Consider the following 26,178-nt stretch of genomic DNA (forward strand, 5'->3'; position numbering starts at 1 on the left):
TTTTTTTTTTTTTTTTTTTTTTTTTTTTGAGATGGAGTCTTACTCTGTCACCCAGGCTGGAGTGCAGTGGCACAATCTCTGCTCACTGCAACCTCTGCCTCTTGGGTTGCAGTGATCCTCCTGCCTCAGCCTCCTGGGTAGCTGGGATTACAGGTATCCACCACCATGCCTGGCTAATTTTGTATTTTTAGTAGAGATGGGGATTTCACCATGTTGGCCAGGCTGGTCTCGAACTCCTGACCTCAGGAGATCCGCCCGCCTCGGCTTCCCAAAATGCTGGGATTACAGGCGTGAGTCACCGCGCCTGGCCTGGAGTGATTATTTCTATCTTATCTCCTTTACAGCTTGATCCAGAGAGCTGCCTTAGACTCTCCAATGAATCTATTCAAACAGCTGCCTCTGTTACCTTGACTTGTCTCAGATTCTGTTACCTGAGATGGGTCCTGGCACTAGGAATGTAAGACTGCCTCTATTATTTTTACTTGTTCCAGGTTAGGGAGAAGCCTGTGCAAGGCTCCTACTGACCGTATGTTTCATTTCTAACTTTGATGTCTGAGCACCTATTTCCCTAGTTTGGACTCTGCTCAATTTTAAGGCAGCTCTGTGGAAATCTGTCTGTGTAACAGGAGTGCTATGCAGACCTGTCTGTGTGACTGTCCTGCAGGCCTGGTTGTGTGATTGTCAGCGAGAACTCTCCTGCCACAATAGCACAGCGGGTAAGAGGAGGGGGAACAGTTGGAGGTTTAGAAGCTTCTAAGTCCTATTGAAAGTTAGTCTCTCATTTAATTTTTCTGGTCCTAAGACTAGCAGCTTTTTTAATTGCCCACACAAATCACTTTAGGCATTTCAAAAAGATCTCCATTTCAGCCATTGTTGCTTATGACCATCCTGGGTTAGGCAGGACCACTTATCTCAGCACTTGTAAATATAAAGACTTTTAAAAATAACTTTTCATGGCTGGGTGCGGTGGCTCACACCTGTAATTCCAGCACTTTGGGAAGCCGAGGGAGGCGGATCACCTGAGGTCAGGAGTTCGTGACCAGCCTGGCCAACATGGTGAAACCCCGTCTCTACTAAAAAAAAAAAAAAAAAAAAAATTGGCTGAGTGTGGTGGCAGGCATCTGTAGTCTCAGGTGCTCTGGAGGCTGGGATGCTGAGGCTGGAGAATCTCTTGAACCCAGGAGGTGGAGGTTGCAGTGAGCCGAGATTGCATCACTCCAGCCTGGGTGACTAGAGAGAAACTCCGTCTCAAAACAAACAAAAACAAAAAAATTTTCCCGTAACTTTTATGCATAAACCCTAACTGAGGTACAGTCAGTCTTAACAGGACCCATTTCCCATCTTGGTAGTTTTGAGTGAGATAAGCTATGTTGTGGAACAAGAATACCCTCAAGTGATCAAGATAGGATAAAACCAAGGAAAGTTTATCTCTCCTCAACCCCCGAGAGAAACCATTCACCTGCCCTAGGATTCACCCTGCCCTAGAATTCAACGAAAACCCTTACCTTAAATTTGCAGCAGTAGCTCTTATTCTGAGAGCATTGCTGTACCTCCTAGACAAGGGAGAAAGCAGCTTCAATAAGGCAGAACTTTTCCTAAAACAGGAAGTTGGTTGATTTCAGGAGAAACTTATCTGTTGCACCCAGCAGGGGCATCCAAGTTGGGGGAACACGATGGATTCCTTGCATGAAGGTTGAAACCTGCTCAGGTTGGTCCAGGGTGACCAGGGAGGTCACTCTGAAACACTGATGACTGGAGGCAGAAATACTTGGATAAAGGTTTATTGGAAGCCAAAGGTGAGGATCAACCCAGGAAGATGCACCAACACATTTGGATGTGTGCAGAATCTTTTACAAGTTGGAATGTTTTTATAACAAAGTTTAGGAGAAGGGAAGGGAACTCCTCATATCAGAATTGTCTGTTTTTATTGGAGGGTATAATACAGAGGTCGTAATGGTTGGATACAGATTATAACATACAGGGCAAAACATTTTGTATGTAAAACCATCAGTGAAACTTTCTAAGACCGGGCATGGTGGTTTATGCCTGTAATCCCAGAACTTTGGGAGGCTGAGACGGGCAGATCACTTGAGGAGAAACTCATCACTCCTGAGGTCAGTAGTTTGAGATCAGCCTGGCCAACATGGTGAAAACCCGTCTCTACTAAAAATACAAAAATTAACTGGGCAAGGTGGCACATTCCTGTGATCTCAGCTACTCAGGAGGCAGAGGCAGGAAGATTGTTTGAACCTAGGAGATGGAGGTTGCAGTAAGCTGAGATTGCGCCACTGCACTCCAGTCTGGGTGACAGAGTAAGACCCTGTCTCAAAAAAAAAAAAAAAAAGAAAAAAAGAAGAAAAAAGAAAAAAGAAAAACTTTATGATTTATAAATATAAATATATCAGCACCACTTCATGGTTTAGAAACAAAGGATTGGCCGGGCGCGGTGGCTCAAGCCTGTAATCCCAGCACTTTGGGAGGCCGAGACGGGCGGATCACGAGGTCAGGAGATCGAGACCATCCTGGCTAACACAGTGAAACCCCGTCTCTACTAAAAAATACAAAAAAATAGCCGGGCGAGGTGGCAGGCGCCTGTAGTCCCAGCTACTCGGGAGGCTGAGGCAGGAGAATGGCGCAAACCCGGGAGGTGGAGCTTGCAGTGAGCTGAGATCCAGCCACTGCACTCCAGCCTGGGTGACAGAGCCAGACTCCGTCTCAAAAAAAAAAAAAAAAAAAAAAGAAACAAAGGATTGTGCTTTTCCATATCAGTGGAAAATCAGAACATCAACAGTTAGAAGAACTCATAAGATCTGAGTAATTAAAGATAAGATTTGAGAACCTCACAAGATTCTTTACTTAGGAACAGGATGTAACCCATGCATCAAGAAATCTTTCCTGGGGTTAATTGGGAAGCCTGCCAGATGTGACCAGTAGGTTATCAGCGGAGACCTTGTCTGTCTTGTTCAACCTGAGTCCCAGGTCCTAGCACCATGCCTGCTACCGTTTAAGTGCTTATGTGAAGTTTGTTGTTGAGAAACTAATTACCTAAAAGTTAGAACTTGACCTCTTCCTTTTACCTAGGAGGCTGTGAGACTTAGAGGGTTACACAGCCAGCGAGTGGGAGAGCCTGGACTTGAACTCAGTTCTGCAGAAGGCAGAATGTGTTCCTTCTTGAACATTCAAGGAAAGGGGAGGTGAAACTCCAGCTAGCGGGCTGCCCGTGTGCTTGTTCTAGGGACACCCCAGGCCGATTCCTGGGAGCTGGGCCTTCATGGTGACACAGTAAGAAAAATTCACCTAGGCCGGGCACGGTGGCTCAAGCCTGTAATCCTAGCACTTTGGGAGGCTGAGATGGGCGGATCACGAGGTCAGGAGATCGAGACCATCCTGGCTAACACGGTGAAACCCCGTCTCTACTAAAAAAAAAAATACAAAAAACTAGCCAGGCGAGGTGGCGGGCACCTGTAGTCCCAGCTACTTGGGAGGTTGAGGCAGGAGAATGGCGTAAACCCGGGAGGCGGAGCTTGCAGTGAGCTGAGATCCGGCCACTGCACTCCAGCCTGGGCGACAGAGTGAGACTCCGTTTCAAAAAAAAAAAAAGAAAAACTCACCTATTGGCCAGGCGCAGTGGCTTACGCCTGTAATCCCAGCACTTTGGGAGGCCGAGGTGGGCGGATCACTTGAGGTCAGGAGTTTGAGACCAGCCTGGCCGATATGGTGAAACCCCGTCTCTATTAAAAACACAAAAATTACCTAGGTGTGGTGGCTCATGCCTGTAATCCCAGCGACTCAGGAGGCTGAAGCAGGATAATCGCTTGAACCTGGTGGGGCAGAGGTTGCAGTGAGCCGAGATCGCAGCATTGCACTCCAGCCTGGGCGGCAAAGTGAGACTCTGTCTCAAAAACAAAACAAAACAAAACAAAACAAAAGGACTACTTACCTACATTGTGGATCAACTCTGTGTCCCCACTGTACCAAATCCTTATTTATTAAAAAAAATTTTGTTTTAATTATTACATTTATAGCAGCCCAGCTTGAAAAACGAAGCAACAGAGACATGTAGAAAGTTAAAAGGTCTCTACTTCAGTTGTAATGTCTCCAGTTCCATCGTGGTATGTACATTCTTCTGGATTTTTTTCAATGTGTATACACGTGTACATACAGCCACACACACATACACTCGTATGTTTTCTATATCGATGGGACCATTACTCACATCTTTAATTTGAAACTTATTCTCTGCTCTCTCTGCCTGTGTCTGATAGAATACTGGCAATGCTTTGTGATGCTTTAGGAGACACATTTGTCAGACGTGAAGACTCAGGCTTAGGAATTGTTGGGTGGTGACTGAGGCTGGTCACTGTGTGGTCTGACACACTTTCCTACTGCCCCACTCTGGGTAGGGGTGGAAGGGCCCCTGCAGAGAAGCACCAGCTTCTGTTTTCCCTTGAGTGACTCCCCTCCCTCCAATACTCACTAGGGGACATTCCATAAGCCAGGCTGTGTGATTTGGCCCCTGACATATTCCTGGTTGGATGAGAAATCTTGGGGAGACTCCAGACTTCTCAGGCCCAAAACTCCCAGAGCAGAGAGCTCCCTCTGGACTATCCCTCCCTCCCTCAATTTCCTGTTCTGCTGCCTGGTCCAGGAATCAGGACCTTAGTGATAAACCTTGGCTTCTCCCAGGCTGCAGAGTCCTACTGGGGTGTGAGTCCTTGCTCATGGCTCATGAAAGTTCAACATCTGCTTATGGCTTCAATATTGGGCCAGATTTCGCTTCCCACCTTGAACTTCCCAAGGATGAATTGTGTGGTCCCACATGTTGGTGATCTCAGCATGAGCTTCAAAGGAACAAGAACTCATGTGCATTTTTGCTCAACCTGGGTGCCCCATCCCATGGCTGCCCTGGGAGGGTCTCCCTCTTCATTCATGTCTCTGCTAAAAGGTCACCTCCTCCTAGAAGCCCTCCCTGATTCTCTGATTTATTGGATTGTCTGATTTATTGGATCATTGCCTGTCTCTTTATGTGTTGTGGTACCTTTGACAGCCGAGCACTCACTGTTGCATCCCCAGTGCCTGGAACAGTGCCTGGCACGTAGTAGGTGCTCAAGAAACATATAGTTGCATGAACAGCCCTGAGAGGAAGAGATTTTTCTTTTTATTTTATAACTGAAAGAAGCCCTGAGAATCAGAAAGGTTAAGGGGTTAACTCCCAGCATTCTTGCAAAGCCTGGAGCCAGGAATCTTGAAGCAAGGCTACTTAAACTTGAAGGATTGTTTAGAAATCCCCTGGGGTTCTGTTAAGATGCAATCCTGAGTCAGTATTTCTGGGTTGGGGCATGGGATTCTGCATTTCCTGCCAGCTGTCAGATGATGCTCATGGCGCAGGTCCGTGGACCACACTTTGAGTAACTGAGCCTTATGGTTAAAGTGCATGTTGCCAGCTCCTTCCTTTCACCTCCTCTTTTTGAGGTTCTTTCCTCTGAAGACTCCTCCTCTGTCCCCCTCTAAAGCCCCTCATTCTGCATCCCATCTCCCAAATGCAATATCTGAGCCCACAGCAATTTGGGAGGCTGAGGTGGGCAGATCACGAGGTCAGGAGTTCGAGATCAGCCTGGCCAACATGGTGAAACCCCGTCTCTACTAAAGATACAAAAAATTAGCTGGGCGTGGTGATGGGCGCCTGTAATCCCAGCTACTCAGGAGGCTGAGGCAGGAGGATCACTTGAACCCGGGAAGCAGAGGTTACAGTGAGCCGAGATTGCGCTAATGCACTCCAGCCTGGGTGACAGGGCAAGACTCTGTCTCAAAAACAAAACAAAACAAAACAAAACAAAACAAAACAAAACAACCTGAGCCCAGGAGGGGCAGTACTGCCCATCGTCAAAGCAAGGACAGAGCAGAAGGAGGACTCCACTCAGGGTCCCTTGGCTCCACCTTCCCCGTCTGGACCTTGTCTGCTCACAGCTTCCCCCAGCCTTACCCTTCATGGGCCCCCTCTGTCCTCCTACGCTGAGCCCAGCATCCAGGCTGCTTTTCCAGCTGGTCTCCTTCTCTCCAGAATCTGACCCTGGGTAATCCCCAGTAGGGCTGCATTCTCTGTTCCTGCTTCTATCAGTCAGGTCTCAGCCTAGGTCCTGGGCTGCTGGGAGGCAGGACTTGAATTCCTGCCAGGCTGACAGTGGAGGGCAACAGGCTTCTGCCTCTGAATCTCCTAAATCTCCACTGAGAAATGGTGCACAGCATTCTCCTGGCCCACATTTGGAGGGGAACCCCAGGGGTTGTTTTGGGAGAAGGCTTGGCCTCCCCCAGAGCACCTGGCACCTGAACACTTCATTCCTTTACCTGCCTTCCCCTGTTCTTGGAAAAGCAGGGTGGCTGCAAATTTTGGGGCTCAGATCACCATTGGCTGCCCTCCAACTTACCCTCTGCCTTGCATGAGAGGTGCTGAGGACTGAGTGGCCGTGCTGGGTCATCCTGAATTGGTTCTTCTACAGCTACGGTCCCCGCCAGTCCCTGGGTTTTGGTTGGCTGCCCTGGCACAAAGGAGGCATCCAGGCTGTGAGGATTGGCCAGCCCAGCCCAGCCCAGCCTCCTACAGTGTTTCCTAGATCTGGGGCCAGGGGCAAAAATCTCCTAGCAAAGGAGGAGAGGAGGTTGTGCGGGACAAGCTTCTCCTGACAGAAGGTGCCAGGCTGGGGGTGGCAGGGCTGGATAGGGAGGGGCACTGCCCAAGACTGGGGTGGCTCCAGGGAGCTGGCCCTGGTGATGGGTGCTTGCAGGTAGCCAGAGGTAAGTTGGCTGGTGGTTCTAGATGAGGCTGTCTGGTCTCTAGTTTCCTTGATCTCGAATTTTGTGTCACTTCTCCTCTCCCCTCTCCCGTGGCCTCTTCTCCTGAGATTCCCTGAATCTCCCTCCATGCTCTTAACCATGTTTACCCATCATCGGTCCTGGAGCTCCCCAGCCCCTTTCTTAGGCCTCAGGACCTCACCCTCCATCTCCTCTGCCTTGCAGGATGTCACTGCTGAGCCTGTCCTGGCTGGGCCTCGGGCCGGTGGCAGCATCCCCATGGCTGCTCCTGCTGCTGGTCGGGGCCTCCTGGCTCCTGGCCTGCATCCTAAGGTGGACCTACACCTTCTACGACAACTGCCGCCGCCTCCGGTGTTTCCCGCAGCCCCCAAAACAGAACTGGTTCTTGGGTCACCTGGGCCTGGTGAGTGGCAGGAAGATGGATCTGGTGTCTCAGGGTAGAAGGCTGGAAAGGGGCTCGGGCTGAGGGGGTGGGCTGGGGTCTGGGACGGAGAGAAACTCACTCATTCCTCTGCTCACTCACTCATTCCACTCCTCCCTCACTCACTCCTCTATCCACTCACTATTCCTCTCCTCACTCATTCATTCCTCTCCTCACTCGCTCATTCCTCTCCTCACTCACTCATTCCTCTATCCACTCATTCATTCCTCTCCTCGCTCACTCATTCCTCTCCTCACTCACTCATTCCTCTCCTCATTCACTCATTCCTCTCCTCACTCAGTCATTCCTCTAACCACTCACTCATTCCTCTCCTCACTCACTCATTCCTCTCCTCACTCACTCATTCCTCTAACCACTCACTCATTCCTCTCCTCACTCACTCATTCCTCTCCTCACTCGCTCATTCCTCTCCTCACTAGCTCATTCCTCTACCCACTCACTCATTCCTCTCCTCACTCACTCATTCCTCTCCTCACTCGCTCATTCCTCTCCTCACTAGCTCATTCCTCTACCCACTCACTCATTCCTCTCCTCACTCACTCATTCCTCTCCTCACTCACTCATTCCTCTCCCCGCTCAGTCATTCCTCTCCCCGCTCGCTCATTCCTCTCCTCACTCGCTCATTCCTCTCCTCACTAGCTCATTCCTGTATTCACTCACTCATCCCTCTCCTCACTCACTCATCCCTCTCCTCACTCACTCATTCCTCTCCTCACTCACTCATTCCTCTAACCACTCACTCATTCCTCTCCTCACTCACTCATTCCTCTCCTCACTAGCTCATTCCTGTATTCACTCACTCATCCCTCTCCTCACTCAGTCATTCCTCTCCTCACTCACTCATTCCTCTCCTCACTCACTCATTCCTCTCCTCACTCACTCACTCCTCTCCCCGCTCGCTCATTCCTGTCCTCACTCACTCATTCCTCTCCTCACTCACTCACTCCTCTCCCCGTTCGCTCATTCCTGTCCTCACTCACTCATTCCTCTCCTCACTCACTCATTCCTCTCCCCGCTCAGTCATTCCTCTCCTCACTCGCTCATTCCTCTCCTCACTCACTCACTCCTCTCCCCGCTCGCTCATTCCTGTCCTCACTCACTCATTCCTCTCCTCACTCACTCACTCCTCTCCCCGCTCGCTCATCCCTCTCCTCACTCACTCATTCCTCTGCTTTGCCATGCCAAGCCTTTCTCACCTCTTTGTCTAGGGGAAGCCACCCCTAGCGTGTTTTGAATTCTTTTCCTGACTGTTTTCAGTACACTAGTGAACCTCTGATGGGTTTCTGTGGGAGAGTGGGGGTTACACGGCAGGGATTCACCAATATTTCCACAATCTTCACTGCTGTACTTGAGGCCTCTTGAGCTCACTGTCTAGAACCCACTTTCTGCCTGACCCATTTGCTTGTGTCCGCCCATCTCTGGGCTGCAGTTTTCCCACAGAAAGTAGCTATACATCCCCTGCCCTCACATCTTGACACAGCTGGGCCAGAAGAGAGAAGTGTGCCGTCTCCACCCTCCCCCTTGCAGGGGCATCTTCTTTCTCCCCACTAAGCTGTCCCCATGGGTTGTGTTGCCCAACCTGGATAAAATTTAGCCATTTACTTCCTCTTTAGAGTTATCTATGACCCTTCAGACCCTGCCCTTTCACTTAGACCTTCTGTCCCTTTTGGGGGATTTGGCATCAATCTGTTCATTGGCAAATGGCAGGATTGACGGGTGTGTCCGCAGGTGCAGGGGGAGGGAGCACAGGACGGACTAGCTCTGAGCCTGATGTGCAGAAGGTGCTCCCTAGTGAGAGCTGCTGTTCTTCCTGACAGGCAGTTAGTGTCACCTCTTCTCCCGTGGGGGCTGCTGAGAAAGGAAGTTCCACAGTGTGCAGACCCTTCTCCATGGGAGGACCTGGAGCCCCTATGGCCCAGCCAGGACATAAAAGGATGTGGGGATCAGCCCTGGGGACATGTCCTGAGGCCACATTGCTGCCCACACACCACCCTTGTGGAGCCCACCCCACATGACTGTGCGTGGGCTGGAGCCACTCTCAGGATGAGAAAATCCATCCTCTTTATTCAAGGTGGACTTCTCCGTGAACAGATAGTGTGTCTTCTCCCTGTTCCCTGGGATGTAGCCTTGGAACTTAGATACTGCCCCCAAGAGAAAGGAGCAGGAGGGAGTGGAGATTACCCCTATGTGTGCAGAATCTGAACATGCTGTTCATTGCAGAGGCTGTGCCACCTCTGAATCCTGCAGTGGGACCTGCTGTGGCTCTTCCTGGGAAATGTATTTTTTTCTCCAGAGTAATAGAATTAATATGATATCAATATCTACATCTATCTGTCTATCTATCTATCTATCTATCTATCTATCTATCTATCTACCTACCTATCTATCCATCTGTCCATCTGTCTATGATCTATCTAATCTATGGAGAGACAAAAGAGTGCACTTATTGTAGGAATTGACTTGTGTTCATGGAGGCTGAGAAGTCCCACTCTATGCCTTCCGCAAGGTGGAGAATCAGGGACACTGGTGTTGCAGTTCTGTCTGGGTCCAAAGCCCTGGGAACCTGGAGTTCTAATGTCCAAGGGTAGGAGAAGATGGATGTCTCAGCTGCAGAGGAGAAAACAAATTCACCCTTCCTCCACCTTTATATTCTACCTGGACCCTCAACAGATTGGATGATGCCCACCCAGACTGGGAAGGGAAGATCTTCCTTCCCCAGTTTACCTTCAGATGCTATTCTCTCCTGAAACACCCTCACGGACATACCCAGAAATAATGTTTGACTGGATATCTGGACATCCCTTAACCCAGTCAAGTGGACACCTAGAATTAACCATCACAGGAGGTGATGGCCCTTGCCTTGCTTGCAGGTGACCCCTACGGAGGAGGGCTTGAGGGTCCTGACCCAGCTGGTGGCTGCCTACCCCCAGGGCTTTGTGAAGTGGATGGGCCCCATTTTTCCCGTCATCAACTTGTACCACCCCGACACCGTCCGATCTGTCATCAATACCTCAGGTACTCCTGCAGAACTTGTGGTGGTGGGCACAGGAGAATGTCAGAGGGCTTCTAGATCTCCTCATCCCCAAAGCTTCTGTGCAGTCCCTATAGTACTCAGCCCCTTCCTTCCTGCTTCTCTCTCAGCCACCTTCCTCTTTCCTTCCTGGATTCACCAAACCTAACCTCAGTGTCTCTTCTCTCTGCTGCCATCTTCCTCACCTCCCTGTTGTTCTGGGAACCACTGGGGCCCCAAGAAGCCTTAATCCAAGACCCTGTCCTGGAGGAACCCCCAAACTTGAAGAGATGGATCCGTACAGAGACTTCATAGGGTTAGAAATGGGCCAGGAGGAGATGGGCTGTGACAGATCAGAGGAGAACAAGGTTTCTACTGGGGCATGCTAGAAGACTTCCTGGAGGAGGAGTAGCAGGAGCTGGGTCTGGAATGATGAGTGATAATTTCTTTTTAAGCAGAGGCAGGGTGATGCAGTGGGCATTGTTAGTATTCAAGGCTCCTGGCCAGGCCTGGCATTGGCCTTGTCCTTCTGCAGGCCCAGAGCAATGAGAAGGAGTTGTGGTTGGTGGAAGATCTGGGCTGCTATTTCCATGACATTCACCTCTTGTAGGTCGATTCCTTCTAACCCCATCCTGTGGCACTTCCACCGTATGCTCATTGGCCTCCTGCTCCAGGCCCCAGGAATCTCCAGTAGGAGACCCCACCCCAGCCCGGAGCCCTACCCTTGCCCTCTGCCCTTCCCATCTTTGGACAGGCCAGGATGAGCAGCAGAAGGGGTATCACCCCACAGAGACCATGGCTGAGGCCCCAAAATGCTGAGTGACTCTGGGCAGGTCTACGGCTCTCTCTGGCTGCTGAGGTATCTTTTCATTGTGAGTGGTAGGAACTCAACCCCATGAAGTCTAAGCCATTAAAGAGAACCTACTGACTGCAAAGTCCAGGGAGGATGGCCTTCAGGCACAACTGGATCCAGGTCTCACCTAGTATCATCAAAATTCTGTCTTCAACTCTTATTCTGTAAAGATGTTTTCTAGAGTATTGACTTATGCTTGGGTGTTGCAGAACATGTTGGACCATGTAGGAGCCATGTCAAGGCATGCTTAGCATGCTGTACCATGTTAGGGTGTATCATTGCTCTATAGTGCTATTGCAGCCTAGTCCAGCCTCCTTTATGCCCCCCATCCTCCTTTCTTCGTCTGCCCATGGCCTCCTTCCTGCTATGCTGGGCTTGGAGAAAAGAAGTCCCAACCTCTGTCTGGGAGCCACCCTCCATACCTAAAGTCCCTCCTCTGTCCTCTCCATGGATCCTGATGGTCTTCATTCATGTCAGATGCCATTACAGACAAGGACGTAGTCTTCTATAAGATGCTGAAGCCCTGGCTGGGTAAGTAACTGTAGGTGGACGGGATGGGGACCAACTTTTGTGCCCAGGAGAAGGTTCTGCCTTTGCCCACAGCCCTTGGCTGCCCTACTAGGGGATGGGCTCTTGTTAAGTGCTGGTGACAAGTGGAGACACCACCGTCGCATGCTGACACCTGCCTTCCGTTTCAACATCCTGAAGCCCTATATAAAGATTTTCAACAAGAGTACGAACATCATGCATGTGAGTGCTTTGAACTCAGGGTCCCAGCTGCAGCCTTGGGGTGGGGGGAACACGTACAGATTGGGTCTGGACTGTTGGCTCTCCTGGGTGGGTTTGGGGCCATTGCTCTTCCTCTCTGTGCCTTGATTTCCCCATGAGGCTGATAATCTTTACTAAAAAGTGGTAGGAGCATGTGATGGACTCATGTCTCTGACACTTAGTAGGTGGTCAAAAGGAGTCAATTTCCACACTTTTCTCACAGAAGCCCTGTAAACTCAAGAAAGGAAGGATGACACTTGCATAGTAGTCATTGCTGAGTACAGATCACTTCAAAACTCATTGGTTTAGAGCAATAAGGGTTTATATTTGCTAACAAGTCTGTGGGACAGTTGGCCAGCCCTTCTGCATGTGGATGGAATCCCTCAAGGTATAAGAGCAGCTGTGGGGCAGGTAGGCAGCTTTGCTTGTACCAGCTCAGTTCTCTCACATGTTTGGAGCTTTGCTGGCTTCTGGCTGATTTAGGATGGCCTCAGCTGGGACACCTGGACTTCTCTCCATGTGATTCTCTGCCTCTAGATGACGCCCCAGGATTGCTCACATGGCAGAGACAGGATTCCAAGGCAGTGAGAGGAGGATGCAATGCTTCTCATTAGTTATTATTATTTATTTTATTTTGAGGTGAAGTCTTGCTTTGTCTCCCAGGCTGGAGTGCAGTGGTGTGATCTTGGCTCTCTGCAACCCCCGCCTAAAGCAATTCTCCTGCCTCAGTCTCCCAGGTAGATGGAATTACCGGTGCCCACCACTACGCCCAGCTAATTGTTTGTATCTTTAGTAGAGACAGGGTTTCACCATGTTGGGCAGGCTAGTGTCGAACTCCTGACCTCAAGTGATCTGCCCTCCTCGGCCTCCCAAAGTGCTGGAATTACAGGCATGAGCCGCTGCACCCAGCCAACTTCTCACGAGTTATGGCCTTATCATTTTTGCCACATTCTATTGGCCAAAACACACAAATAAATAAATAAAACATCCATCATGAATCAATGTGGGGCAAAATAGACTCCATCTCTTAATGGAAGTAGCTAAACAATCACATTGCAAAAGATGTGGATGTGGGGAGAAGGGAAGAAATGGAGCCAAGTGTTTTGTAAAATAACTAGGATTTTCTTTTTCTCCTGTGAGTTGATAAATTAGCTTGTTACTTTTGCATGGATTCTGCCAGAAGACACGAGACTTCTGGGTCAAACACAAAAGTTTATTATGCATGTCTCAGCAAGTGGCACGTGCATCTTCTTGTTTTGGATCCTTTCTCTAAGCCACTCAGATTGCCTGGGGTGATAAGGTGGGCTTCCATAGATGCCTGCCACGTTGTATACTGCATGATGGGCAGGAGCATTAGGCTTAGGGAATCTGCTTTTAGAGCAAGCAGAATAAGCCTATGTGTGTCCCAGAGGAGCCATTACCTTATACCCCAAGGTTGTTCTCTGCAAACACAAGACTGAGAAATAGCCCAGATTAAGAACCTCAGGGTTGACCAGGTATGGGGGCTCATGCCTGTAATCCCAGCACATTGGGATCACTTGAGGTCGGAGTTCGAGACCAGCCTGGCCCAACATGGTGAAACCCTGTCTCTACTATACAATACAAAAATTAGCCAGGCGTGGTGGTGCGTGCCTGTAACCCCAGCTACTCAGAAGGCTGAGACAGGAGAATTTCTTGAACCCGGCAGGTGGAGGTTGTAGTGAGCCAAGATCGTGCGGCTGCACTCCAGCCTGGGCAACAGAATGAGACTCCATCTCAAAAACAAAAACAAACAAACAAACAACAACAACAAAACTTCAGGATTTTGCATTCTTGGCATGCTCAGAAAAAAGTGCTCAGGGGGATCACAGGGACTTTTTTTGTAATTCATTTATAACAATGAAGATGACTCAAGCTAATATTTGTTGAGAACTCATCATATGACAGAAATGAGGTACTATGCCCATTCCATGGTATATGTGGTCTCATTTAATTTTCACAGTCCTGTGAGGTAGAGGATATTTTCCACCCCCCCCCCCCCCCCACCCACCACCATGACAAATGGTGAAACTGAGGGCCAGAGAGGTTAGGGAGATTTCCCAAGTTCACCCAGCTTGTCAGTGAGTCTAAGAGAGGGGGAGAAGGGGTTCTAGCCTGGCTCCCTGGCATCAAACCAGGTCATCTTGATTGCTATTGAGGATTTGACAGGTGAGACCTAGAAGAGGGCTATGAGTTGACCAAGGGTACACACAGCTTAGGAATCACAGCTGGGGCTTGAACCCAGACGTGGAATCTTCATCTCCTAATAATAACAGCTTCCACTCTCAGCCAAGCCTAGTCCTCCCCGGGGATGGGCATCTGGGACAGAAAACCAGGAGCCTGCCTCTGTGGGAGTCCATCCTGGTGGCTGGGGTTGCAGGGGGACTCAGAGGAGCCAGGGCCTGGCCCCAGCCCTGTCCCCTTCTCTGGCCAGGCCAAATGGCAACGCCTGGCCCTGGAGGGCAGCACCCGTCTGGACATGTTTGAGCACATCAGCCTTATGGCCCTGGACAGTCTGCAGAAATGCATCTTCAGCATTGACAGCCATTGTCAGGAGTGAGTTCTTGCCCCACGGCCTGGGAACATGGGAAGGATTCGGGAGCAGGGGAAGGTGGGGAGAGCAAAGCCCAAGGAGACAAGAAGAGCCTTCCTGGAGAGATGATGAGAACTGGGCATTGAAGGACAAAGAAGGAGAGAAGGAGAGAGAGAGAGAGAGCACGAGATAAAGAGAAGGTTCCTCCAAACAAGTGGAACTGTTTGGGTCAAGGCAAGGAGGCTAAGATGAGCAGAGCATGTGCAACAGGGAGTTGGGAGACACTTGGAAATGAGGGTGGAGGGGTTGGCAGTAACTAGATCTTAAGGATCTTGAAAAGTCAAAGGGAGATTAATTTTGTTCAAGGTTCCCAGGGAGCCATGGGAGGTGTTTGAGCAGATGAGCGTCATGGTCAGTGCTGAGCTGGGACATTGGACTCTGGGACTCTGTGGAAGATTGACTGTTGTGTAGATGCAGCATGCAAGGAGGCCAGGGAGAGCAGGTCTGGGTTTGGTGGAGAGAATGGGGCAGATTTGGGAGAAACTGAGGAATAATAGGCAAGCAGATGTTTTGTAAGAGAGAGAGAGGAGATGCCCATAATGGCCAAGCTGTGCCCTGAGGATCCGGGGCAGGAGGCAGCTTACAGAATGGGAGGCAGAGAGTGAAGTGTGCTTGCAGGGCACCCCTTTCGGCATGGAACGTGGTCCTGGGATTCTGGCTGAAAGGTGCTTCCAGGCTTTCATGTGTGTAAGGAGTTGCTTCCTCTCTCTGAACTGGCTCTGCAGGAAGCCCAGTGAATATATTGCCGCAATCATGGAGATCAGTGCCCTTATAGTGAAACGGAATCACAAGTTCTTCCTGTACAAGGACTTCCTGTACTTCCTCACTCCCTGTGGACGACGCTTCCTCAGGGCCTGCCGACTGGTGCACGACTTCACAGATGCCGTCATCCAGGAGCGGCGCCGCACCCTCACTAGCCAGGGTGTTGATGACTTCCTGCAGGCCAAGGCCAAATCCAAGACTTTGGACTTCATCGATGTGCTCCTGCTGAGCAAGGTGGGCTTCTCTGGGATCTGAATTCAAGAGGTAAAATGGAGCTTCAGGTCAAATGTCAGACTGAAGGACTGAACTTGATCCAGAAGGCACTAAGGAGCCATGGAAGGTGTTTGAGGAAGGGAGGGACAAGTCAGATAAGTTTTAGAGGTGATTGCATAGAAAGCTGCATGGAAAGCTGCATGGGAAGAACAAACAGGAGGCCGGGAGGAAGCCTGTGGGGGTAGATCTGGAAGTGACAAGGGAGGGATTTTTCTGGGATAATGGGTCTTCAGGGACTGTTTCAGTTTAGACTCCAGTGACCCCAGAGCTAGTGTGATTGGGGTTCTTTTCTCCAGGATAAAAATGGGAAAGAGTTGTCAGATGAGGACATAAGAGCAGAAGCTGACACTTTCATGTTTGGAGGTGAGTGTCTCAGTCTGGGACTAACTACAGTGGCAACAGGGGGTCTCTCCACTGCAGGGAAGTGGAGGGCCGGCCCTGAATCACTTCATTCTGCCCAACCTTCCCCTCCCCTCAACCTTCCTGAGAGCCTCACTGTATGGGAGGTGTCCACCCTCTGGGTGCTGAAGCAGTCCAGAGATTCAAGCCTGCCTGGTTGACCCTCAGGCCATGACACTACGGCCAGTGGCCTCTCCTGGGTCTTGTACAACCTCGCAAGGCACCCAGAATACCAAGAACGCTGCCGGCAGGAGGTGCAAGAGCTTCTGAAGGACCGTGAGCCTAAAGAGATTGAATGGTGAGTGTAGGTGCTGGTGGCTGTTCCTGAGTCCCTCTCGTTGGTTCTTCTCCCCAGGTGGGGGAAATGGGGAGAACCTTTTTGATGATTCTGCCATTGTTACCTAGTGGGAATAGGCGTAGAGCCCAGAAACAGAGCTCTACTAATCTACCTAGCGGGGGCTAGCAAGGGTAACATTGCATGCTTTGGGGACGGAATGGTCTGGGAGTCCATATTTATTTCCCCACTAACTTGCTATGCACCATTAGTAAAATCAATTCCCTTTTCTGAACAACTTTTCTCCTTTGTAAATTGGGAGTGTGGGGGAATTGCTGTCCCACAGGGCTGCTTGGAGAATTAGTGGCAAAAACTGCAATGACTTTTGGACCAATCTAATATTATGATTTATCAAAACATTCTCTTATCAACGCATGTTTGTATACTTTCCAGCCTTTTGGTATGAAAGACATGATGTGTTGAATATCGGTGTGCCATGATCATTGCTGACATGTCATCTTTGTAGAACAAATTCCTAGAAGTGCAATTGCTGAGCCAAAGACCATTTGAGTTTTACAATTCAATAGCTCTTGGGAAATCTACTCCTACACACAGATTTTGAGAATACCAAACTTCCTCATAACCTCATCAGAAGTGCCTATTATGAAACTAAAACATTTGCCAATCTGTTAGGTGCAATGTAATATTTTATTATTTTAATGAACATAATTTTAAATATGGGTAAAGTCGAGCACTGTTTTCACCTGCTAATGAGCCATCCATATCTCTTTTTCTGTGAAGTGTCAGTTTTTACATGATTTGTTTTTTCTACTTTGGGTCATACTAGTTTTCTTATTTATTTATAAAAACTCTTTACATATTAAGAACATTATTTCTTTTTTCTCTTATGCAAAATTTTTCCTTGCATTGTCTTGGACTTTATTTTTATTTTTGGTTCATTTATTTGTCACCAAATTTATTAATTTTTTTCTTTTATAATTCCTGTTTGTGTTTCTTAAAAAATTATTTTAAAAACCCTTTTATACTCTAATAGTAAAATGCAAAACTCTTGTTTGGCTTATTCTAATAGGCTTATGTATTTTTAAAAGTTTATTTATTTAACATTTTGTCAATATTTTTCACATTTAGAAATTTTTCCCTTTGAAATCTATGTTGGAATCTATTTTTTCTCCAAATGTCTAATTGTCCCAACCAAGTTTAATGAATATTTTGTCCTTGTGTCATGATTCTAAATAACAACGAATTCACAAGAAACTATATATATACATATATACACATATGTATATACATATATACATATATATGTGTATATATATATGGTTTTATTTGTTGCCTTCATTTTGTTCTATTTATTATATAGTCCTACATGAGCAGCATGAAGTCTACTTTTAAAAACACTTTCATATTTGGTAGAATTTCTGTCTCATTACTTTCATATTTGGTAGAGTTTCTGTCTGTCTCATTTCTTTGCGTTTACAGTTTTTTTTCCCCTCGAATTCTACTTTTTCCATTTGAACTCTGTGATCAGGCTAGCTAATTTGACAAATACTTTTGAAAATTTTAATTAATAAATTTTTTGGACGTTAGGTGCTAATGTTTGAGTTAACGATGTCCCTCAGTTCATGGCAAATTCTCATCATTTTTCTATGCAGTACGTATTTCTTCCCATTTATATCAAATCTCTACTTTCAGCTCTCCAGCAATATGATTACAAAATGATGGATACTTTTATTTGTAAAATTTGTTGTTGGGGTGGATACATTTTAAAATTCTATATATGTTTTTATTTCACAGATGTGCTGGTTCTTACCTTTTCAGAAATATAGCACTATGATTCGTGCTACGTTTATAGCACCCGTGGTTTTGTGCTATGATTTGTGCTATGTAAATGTAGCACTATGATTTGCAGCACCCTCGTCCTAAGTATAGTTATCCTCTTGCTTTTAGCTATGATCTAGTCCTTTTCTCTTCAGTTCTGTAGTGGATACCTGGACTGCTTCTACCTCTCCAGTGCAATGACCATCTTTGTGCATATCTCTTTATCTGCATGTCTGATAATTTCTCTGGGATCTACATTTGGGAACCAGCTTGCTGGGCTGTAAAACACACATCTTTCCTTGGCCATGTCCTGGTGGTTGCCTTTCATGTTGGCAGCTTCTGTGCACCCCACTATCAGTGCATGTGACCCCTCTACCCACACCTCAACCAACCTTGGCAACACCTACCTTTGGCCATTCTAGCCTCGAATAGATGTGAAGTGGTATCTCATTGTCAGCTAGCTTCCATTTCTATGACAGCTAGTGACTCTGAGCATCTCCTCTTAAATTTCTCATGTTTGAGCATTGTTTACTTTTTCACTTGGGTCACCCGTTTGTTCCTTGCAGATTTGCAGGAATTCCTGGCGTATTCAAGATGTCGTTCTGCATATCTATCTGTCTATCTATCTATCTATCTACCTACCTATCTTAGGCATCTTCTCTGAATCTCTTATCTCTCATTGGAAAGTTAATTGGGTCCACTGTATCTTTTATTGCACAGAAATCCTTAATTTGCATGCATATTTATCGTTTATATTTTATCTTGTTTAAGCTTTTGGGGTTTTAAGAATTCCTACTCCTAAGTCACAAAAATGTTTCCTGTGTTATCATCTTTTTTTTTTTTTTGAGACGGAGTCTTGCTCTGTCGCCCAGGCTGGAGTGCAGTGGCGCGATCTCGGCTCACTGCAAGCTCCGCCTCCCGGGCTTACGCCATTCTCCTGCCTCAGCCTCCCGAGTAGCTGGGACCACAGGCGCCCGCCACCTCGCCCGGCTAGTTTTTTGTATTTTTTAGTAGAGACGGGGTTTCACCGTGTTAGCCAGGATGGTCTCGATCTCCTGACCTCGTGATCCGCCCGTCTCGGCCTCCCAAAGTGCTGGGATTACAGGCTTGAGCCACCGCGCCCTGCCTCCTGTGTTATCATCTTTTAACGTTATAATTTTACCTTTCTCATAAAGGAAAAGACTCCACCCTGTATATGTAGTAGACAAGAACCTGTTTCTCTTTGTTCACACATTTCCGGTGGTCTGAACAACTTCCACCACACTATCCATTCTCCAGGGGCGTGTGGACCTTCCTTTAGCAGATGTTAAGTTTCCCCCTATTCACATGCCTGATTCTGAGCTCTCTACTCTGTTCTATGGACCTGTTTTTCTGTTCTTGCAGCAGTCCCACAGTTTTTAAAAAATTATTTTATTTTTATTAGTATGCATTTGTAACATTTCTTAATATCTTGAAACTTGGGTTCCCCTTCTTCAATCTTTTATTTAAAAATTGACCTAGCTTGGGCAGGGTGCGGTGGCTCACGCCTGTAATCTCAGCACTTTGGGAGGCTGAGGTGGGCAGATCACTTGAGGTCAGGAGTTCGAGACCAGCCTGGTCAATATGGTGAAACCCCATCTGCACTAAAAATACAAAAATTAGTTGGGTGTGGTGGTGCACACCTGTAATCCCAGCTGCTTGGGAGGCTGAGGCACAATAATCTCTTGAACCCGGGAGACGGAGGTTGCAGTGAGCTGAGATCAGGCCACTGCACTCCAGCCTGGGTGACAGAGTGAGAACCCATCTCAAAAAAAAAATAAAATAAAATAAAATAAAATAAAATAAAAAATTGACCTAGCTCTTGATGAACTTTAAAATTCTTTCAATTAGAATAAGATTTCAAAGTTCCCAAAAGAATCTGGCTAGATTTTTAATTAATTGCATGAAGTATATTGATTAATTTAGAAAGAATTGACACCTTTAGAAAAAACAGACACCAGGGAACGTCTGTAGAATCAGCATCTTCTCAATCCATCACAACCCCTCAGTCTGGCCAGATCCTGAGGTGCTGCCCCTCCCTGCTTCTTCATCCCCAGGGTCTGGTCAGGGGAGGGGTCTTGTCCCTTTACAACATGTGGTCATCCCACCCTACAGTGTGGAGTGGAGATTATTTATTCAAGTAACCTTATTAGCCCTTTGTAGAGATGTTTTTTTTTCCTGCTTTTGTTACCTCTTTATATAATTTTAAATGCTTTTTCATGCAAACAAATGAACACTTTTGTTTTTGAGATGGAGTCGCTCTGCCTCCTAGACTGGAGTGCAGTAGCATGATCTTGGCTCACTGTAACCTCTGCCTCTCGGGTTCAAGGGATTCTCCTGCCTCAGCCTCCTGAGTAGCTGGGACTACAGGTGCCCACCACCATGCCTGGCTAAGTTTGTATTTTTAGTAGAGATGGGATTTCACCATGTTGTTCAGGCTGGTGTTGAACTCCTGACCTCAAGTGATCCATCTGCCTCAGGCTTCCAAAGTGCTGGGATTACAGGAGTGAGCCACTGCACCCCACCGGAATGAGCACTTTTAAGAGACACCCTCTGAATATTGTTTTGCTCAGAAATACCTCTAAAAACACCAGGTCAATTTTTCTTCTAGTAGTTTTGTGACTTTGGTTTTCTAATGCTTACATCTTTGTTGCTTCTGGAATTAATTTTGTTATAAGACCGAGGGTCAGAGGGAGGTGGTGAGAGGGTCTCCAGGGGCAGCAGGAGGGCTGTGTTTGCTCCCTGGATAATTGTTGGGTGTTTCCTTAGGGACGACCTGGCCCAGTTGCCCTTCCTGACCATGTGCCTGAAGGAAAGCCTGCGGTTGTATCCCCCAGTCCCCACAATCACCCGTGGCTGCACCCAGGACGTGGTGCTCCCAGACAGCCGGGTCATCCCCAAAGGTGCCCACCATGGCAGGGGAGGAGGGTCCTTGGCAGGGCGGTGGTCCCAGCAGGCAGCTTGGACCTTGTCCTGACTGTCATCTCCTGCATGACAGGGAACATCTGTAGCATCAACATCTTCGCAATGCATCACAACCCCTCAGTCTGGCCAGACCCTGAGGTGCTGCCCTTCCCTGCCTCTCCATCCCTGGGGCCTGGTCAAGGGAGGGGTCTTGTCCCGGAAAATCAGATACTCTCTCTCTGTTCCACCCATATCTGTCTTATGTGGGGGTGGCTGGGTGTCCTGAGAAGCCCCACCAGCAGCCCTAACTTGCCCCCAACCCAGGTCTATGACCCCTTCCGCTTCGACCCAGAAAACATCCAGAAGAGGTCACCTATGGCTTTTATTCCTTTCTCAGCAGGGCCCAGGTGAGGCCAGGGGGTGTCTGAGGTGGGCATGGGCTGAGGGTGGCACACATGGCTGCCTTGTCAGATGCCTGACTTGTGGGACCACGTGTTTTTGTGATAGGGGTTTTAAAGAAGATCCTAGGAAAAAGGGTGTGCTCAGAGCCTCCTGCCCCATCTGGTCTTATTTGGGGCTGGGGTCTGGGCTAGGCTCTGGGAATATGCAAGCCCACATGGGGGTCCCAGGCACAGTTTCCCCCCTGTCTGCCCCTCAAGGTGATCTGGGTGGGGTTGGGGATCCCGGGCCTGGTTTCTGGCACAGTGGGGCCGGGATCTGGGTCCTGGGCACAGTCAGACCCCCCACCCTGGCCCCTAGGAATTGCATCGGGCAGTCGTTCGCGATGGCAGAGATTAAGGTGGTCCTGGCGCTCACACTGCTGCGCTTCCGCATCCTGCCCGACCACAGGGAGCCACGCAGGACGCCGGAGATTATTTTGCGTGCAGAGGATGGACTTTGGTTGCGAGTAGAGCCCCTGGGCTGAGGCCTGCAGTGACCCACCCACCTACCTTTGCATCACTTATCTTTGCAGCAACTATCTTTTCAGATTCCTGAGAATAAATCTGTGGGGGTCCCTGTGCCTGAGTCCCGTGGAGAGCCAGTAGGGGGCGCTTGAGGACTGCAGGGATCTAGGACCTGGTTGGGAAGAGGTGGGGAGACGTCTCTGAGCCCAAGACCTTGACTGCCTCTCTGGGTGACCACAGGAACCCTGTGCTGAGGGCGGGTTCTCCAAGAGCCTAAATAAAGACTCCCCCCACCCCCACCAAATAATTGTGTATTCTGATATAACTTTTTGCCAATTTAGAATCCCTGTTTTTTAGCTAGGTCCATAGCAGCCTGAAATACAGATCACATTTGAAAGCCTTTCTTGAAGCTCAATTTGTTAAGTGACTGTGGCTGTCCCAGGTGGAGAAGCCAAAGATTATGTGGTAATTCTGGTAACCTTTCTTAAGAGAAAGCTGCAACAGTCTCTCTGCTCAGTCCTCCCTTCTTCCTTCCTTCCTTGCAAGTTTTTTTTTTTTTTTTTTTTTTCTTTGAGACAGGGTCTCACTTGTCGCCCAGGCCAGAGTGCAGTGGCTCACTGCAACCTCCACCTCCTGGGTTCAAGTGGTTCTCCTGACTCAGTCGCCCGAGTAGATAGGATAACAGGTGTCTACCACCACACCCGGTTAATTGTATTTTTAATAGAGATGGGGTTTTGCTGTGTTGGCCAGGCTGGTCTCAAACTCCTGACCTCAAGTGATCAGCCCACCTCAGCCTCCCAAAGTGCTGAAGTTGTAGGTGTGAGAATAAAAATTCTTGAGTTTCAATTTTTATTTTAGAATCAGGAGCTAACGTACAAATTTATTACAAAGGTATATCACATGATGCTGAGGTTTAGAGTATGAATGATTCCATCACCCATGTAGCGAGCATACTATTTAATAGGTAGTTTTTCAGCTTTTTCCCCTCCCTGCTTCCCCTGTCTAGTAGTCCCCAGGGTCTGTTGTTCCTATCTTTATTACCATGTGTACCCAATGCATAGCTCCCACTTATAAGTGAGAACATGCAATATTTTGTTTTCTGTTCCTGCATTAGCTTGCTTAGGATAATGGCCCCCACCTGCATCTATGTTGCTGCAAAGGACATGATTTTGTACTTTTTAATGACTGCATAGTATTTCATGGTGTATTTCTACACATTTTCTTTATCCACTTCACCATTGATGGGTGCCTGTGTTGATTCAACATCTTCGCCATTGTGATTAGAGCTACGATAAACATGTGGGTGCATGTGTCTTTTTGGCAGAATGATTTATTTTCCTTTGGGTATATACCCAGTTGTGGGATTGCTAGGTCAAATGGTAGTTCAACTCTCAGTTCTTTGAGAAATCTCCTAACTGTTCTCCACGCTCCATTAGTTTAGTGGCTGAACTAATTTATATTCCCTCCAACAGTGTATAAATGTTCCTTTTTATCCATAGCCTTGGCAACATCTGCTATTTTTGACTTTTTAACAAATTGCTTGCAAGATTGATGTGGCATCTGGAGTTCCATATTGGCCCATGAGGACAGGGACTGCTATTTAGGACAGAAGGGGGAGATGGCTAGAAGCAGTCAGGGTCGATGACCCTAGATCCATGCTGTGACCTGGATGTTTATATAGCCCCCAGATCCATACATTGAAGCCTAGTCTGCATGTGGTGGTATTAAGAGGGGAGTCCTCTGGGGGGTGGTTAAGTTGTGAGGACTCTGCCTTCATAAGTGGGATTATCACTTACATAGATCCATATAACAGAGACCTGAGGGAGCTTGTTTGCCCCTTCCACCATGTAAAGACACATGCAGGGTGCCATCTATGAGGAACAGGCCCTTAGCTGACGCTGAACCTGCAGGCACCTTGATCTTGGACTTCCCAGCCTCCACAATTGTGAGCAATAAATACCTGTTGTTTATAAACTACCTAGTGTAAGTTATGTTGTCATAGCAGCCAGAATGGGCTAAGATAATCCGTATCACCTTGGAATTGTACTAAACATCACCTTGAAGTTGTATTACGAATGTCAGAATCCCAATCTGCTATTCACTAGCTGATTGGCTTGGGGAAAACTTGTTTATCTCTGCAGCCATGGTTTTGTTTACCATTTAATAGTATTCACCTCATTGGGCTGCTGTGAAGACTGAACAAGTCGGTATCTACAACATCCCTGAGTCACATCTGTTGGGTATTAGTGGTCCATGAGGGTTAATTTACTCTCTTTCTCTTCTTTTTGTATCATATTTGAAGTTTTGACATTTTAAAAAATCACAAGAGGTAGCTTTAAGACTTGGGATGCATAACATCCTTCTTTTGAGGAAAATTCATTCAAATATTTTGTGTGCTCAAAATATCGGTTATTACATCCAAGAATCTACAGTGGACTTTGGTGAAAGGTTGGCCAAAAGCTTAGAACGGAAAAAAATAATTTTTCCAGAGAGGCACGACCAGGAATTTATTCTTGTCTAAAAAGTGCAGGTCACGCAGGTTTTCAGTAGCGAGAGGAAGGTAGAGGGAGTGGGCTAGGGGGCCGCCCCTTTCAGCACCAAGGACAGCGGCCGCGTCAGTACTTCCCCCTGTCTGACTCCCGCGGGGCACAGAGTCCAAGGACTGAACGCCTTTCAGGGGCCAACAGATTGGGAACCTGGAAGGATTATTGGATGCAAAATAAGAATGGAACATCGCAAAATGAAATAAATAACTATTTAATATATTCCAAGCTGAAAGTCACTTTTGTTTTTCTTCCCTTTTAAAGTTTAAGTTTCATAAATAATGCATGCTTATAGAAGAAATTGCAAGAAATAAAAATCATCCGTAATTTCAAAATGTCAAAATAATCACTGTTTACATTTTCTTACATATGCTTCCAGTTTTTAATTTATATGTGATCTTTTTACATATGAAAATATTTATTTACATCTATATAGCTGTACCTCATTTGCATGTAATTTTGTTTACAAATGCTATTTTTCTACCAAATGAGCCCATGAAAAGATGCTAGACATTGTTCCCATTATGCAAACCAAAAGCACAATGTGATGTCACCTCAATACGTACAGGATGGCTAGCATCTAAAAAGGGGAATATAGCAAGTGTTGGAGAGGATGTGGAGTAATTGAAGCCCTCATCCATTCCTGGTGTGACTGTAAAATGGTGCAGCTGCTGTGGAAAACAGTCTGGAGATTCATGAAAAAGTGAAACATAGAATTACTATATGACCCAATTCCAAGACACCATATTCCGCTCCTAGGTGTATACTCAAAAGAATAGAAAACAGTTGTTCAAACAAAAAAGCTTGTACATGCATGCTTATAGCAGCCCTATTCACAATTGCCAAAAGGTAGAAAGAACTCAAATATCCATTAACAGATGGATGGATGAAGAAAATGTGATCTATTCGTACAATGAAATATTACTCAGCCATAAAAAGGAATGAAGTATGGATACATACTACCACCTGGATGAACCTGGAATACATTATAGTATGTTTAAGAAGTCAGATACAAAAGGTCACATAGTGTACGATTTATTTATAAGAAATGTCCATCTGGGTGCAATGGCTCATGCCTATAATTCCAGCACTTTGGGAGGCCCAGGCAGGCAGATCACTTGAGGTCAGGAGTTCAAGAGCAGCCCTGCCAAGATGGTGAAACCTTGTCGCTACTAAAAATACAAGAAAAATTAGCTAGGCATCATGGGATATGCCTGTAATCCCAGTTACTTGGGAGGCTGAGGCAGGAGAATCACTTGAACCCAGGAAGCGGAGGTTGTGCTGAGCTGAGATCATGCCATCACGCTACTGCACTCCAGTCTGGGCAACAGAGTGAGACTCTGTCTCAAAAAAAAAAAATGTCCAGAATAGGAAAATCTATACAGACAGAAAGAAGATTGGTGGTGTCAGGAGCTGTGGGGAAGTGGGAATAGGAAGTGCTAATGGGGTCAGGATTTCTTCTTGGGTGATGAAGATGTTCTGGACCTAGATAGTGGTGAAGTTTCCACAATGTTGTGAATATACTAAATGCTACTAAATTGTACACTTTAAAATGGTGAATTTTATGTTATATAAATTTTACCCAAACAAAAAATGCTATTTTATCTCAAATTTTTATTAATCTGGGCTACTCACACAATATGCTGTTAACATCTTTCCATGACATCAAATGATTTTATGAAACATTATTTTGTGATTTAAAAAAATATTTTGGTTATGTATTCAAACCACTCTATTTCTTAAAAATGGTATGATGTTACAAAATGG

General features: G+C 47.1%; 1 protein-coding gene across 2 annotated transcripts; it reads left to right on the forward strand.

Moving 5' to 3' along the window:
• The first annotated feature begins 6,625 nt into the window (after window positions 1-6,625).
• LOC112612401 (cytochrome P450 4F8) lies at window positions 6,626-22,161 on the forward strand. Of its 2 annotated transcripts, none has more exons than XM_025366865.1 (13): window positions 6,626-6,782; window positions 7,015-7,213; window positions 10,123-10,267; window positions 11,593-11,646; window positions 11,738-11,865; window positions 14,336-14,457; window positions 15,220-15,490; window positions 15,826-15,892; window positions 16,097-16,226; window positions 20,829-20,962; window positions 21,058-21,122; window positions 21,288-21,370; window positions 21,723-22,161. In XM_025366865.1, the coding sequence occupies exons 1-13, from the start codon at window positions 6,769-6,771 to the stop codon at window positions 21,886-21,888; spliced, it is 1,578 nt and encodes a 525-aa protein (XP_025222650.1). In that variant the 5' UTR covers window positions 6,626-6,768; the 3' UTR covers window positions 21,889-22,161. The 2 variants fall into 2 exon arrangements, with proteins under 2 accessions (XP_025222650.1, XP_025222651.1); XM_025366866.1 differs by having other exon boundaries at window positions 6,626-6,687.
• Window positions 22,162-26,178: the final 4,017 nt, after the last annotated feature.

This window comes from Theropithecus gelada, chromosome 19 (genome assembly GCF_003255815.1).
Source record: "Theropithecus gelada isolate Dixy chromosome 19, Tgel_1.0, whole genome shotgun sequence".
Lineage (NCBI taxonomy): Eukaryota > Metazoa > Chordata > Mammalia > Primates > Cercopithecidae > Theropithecus > Theropithecus gelada.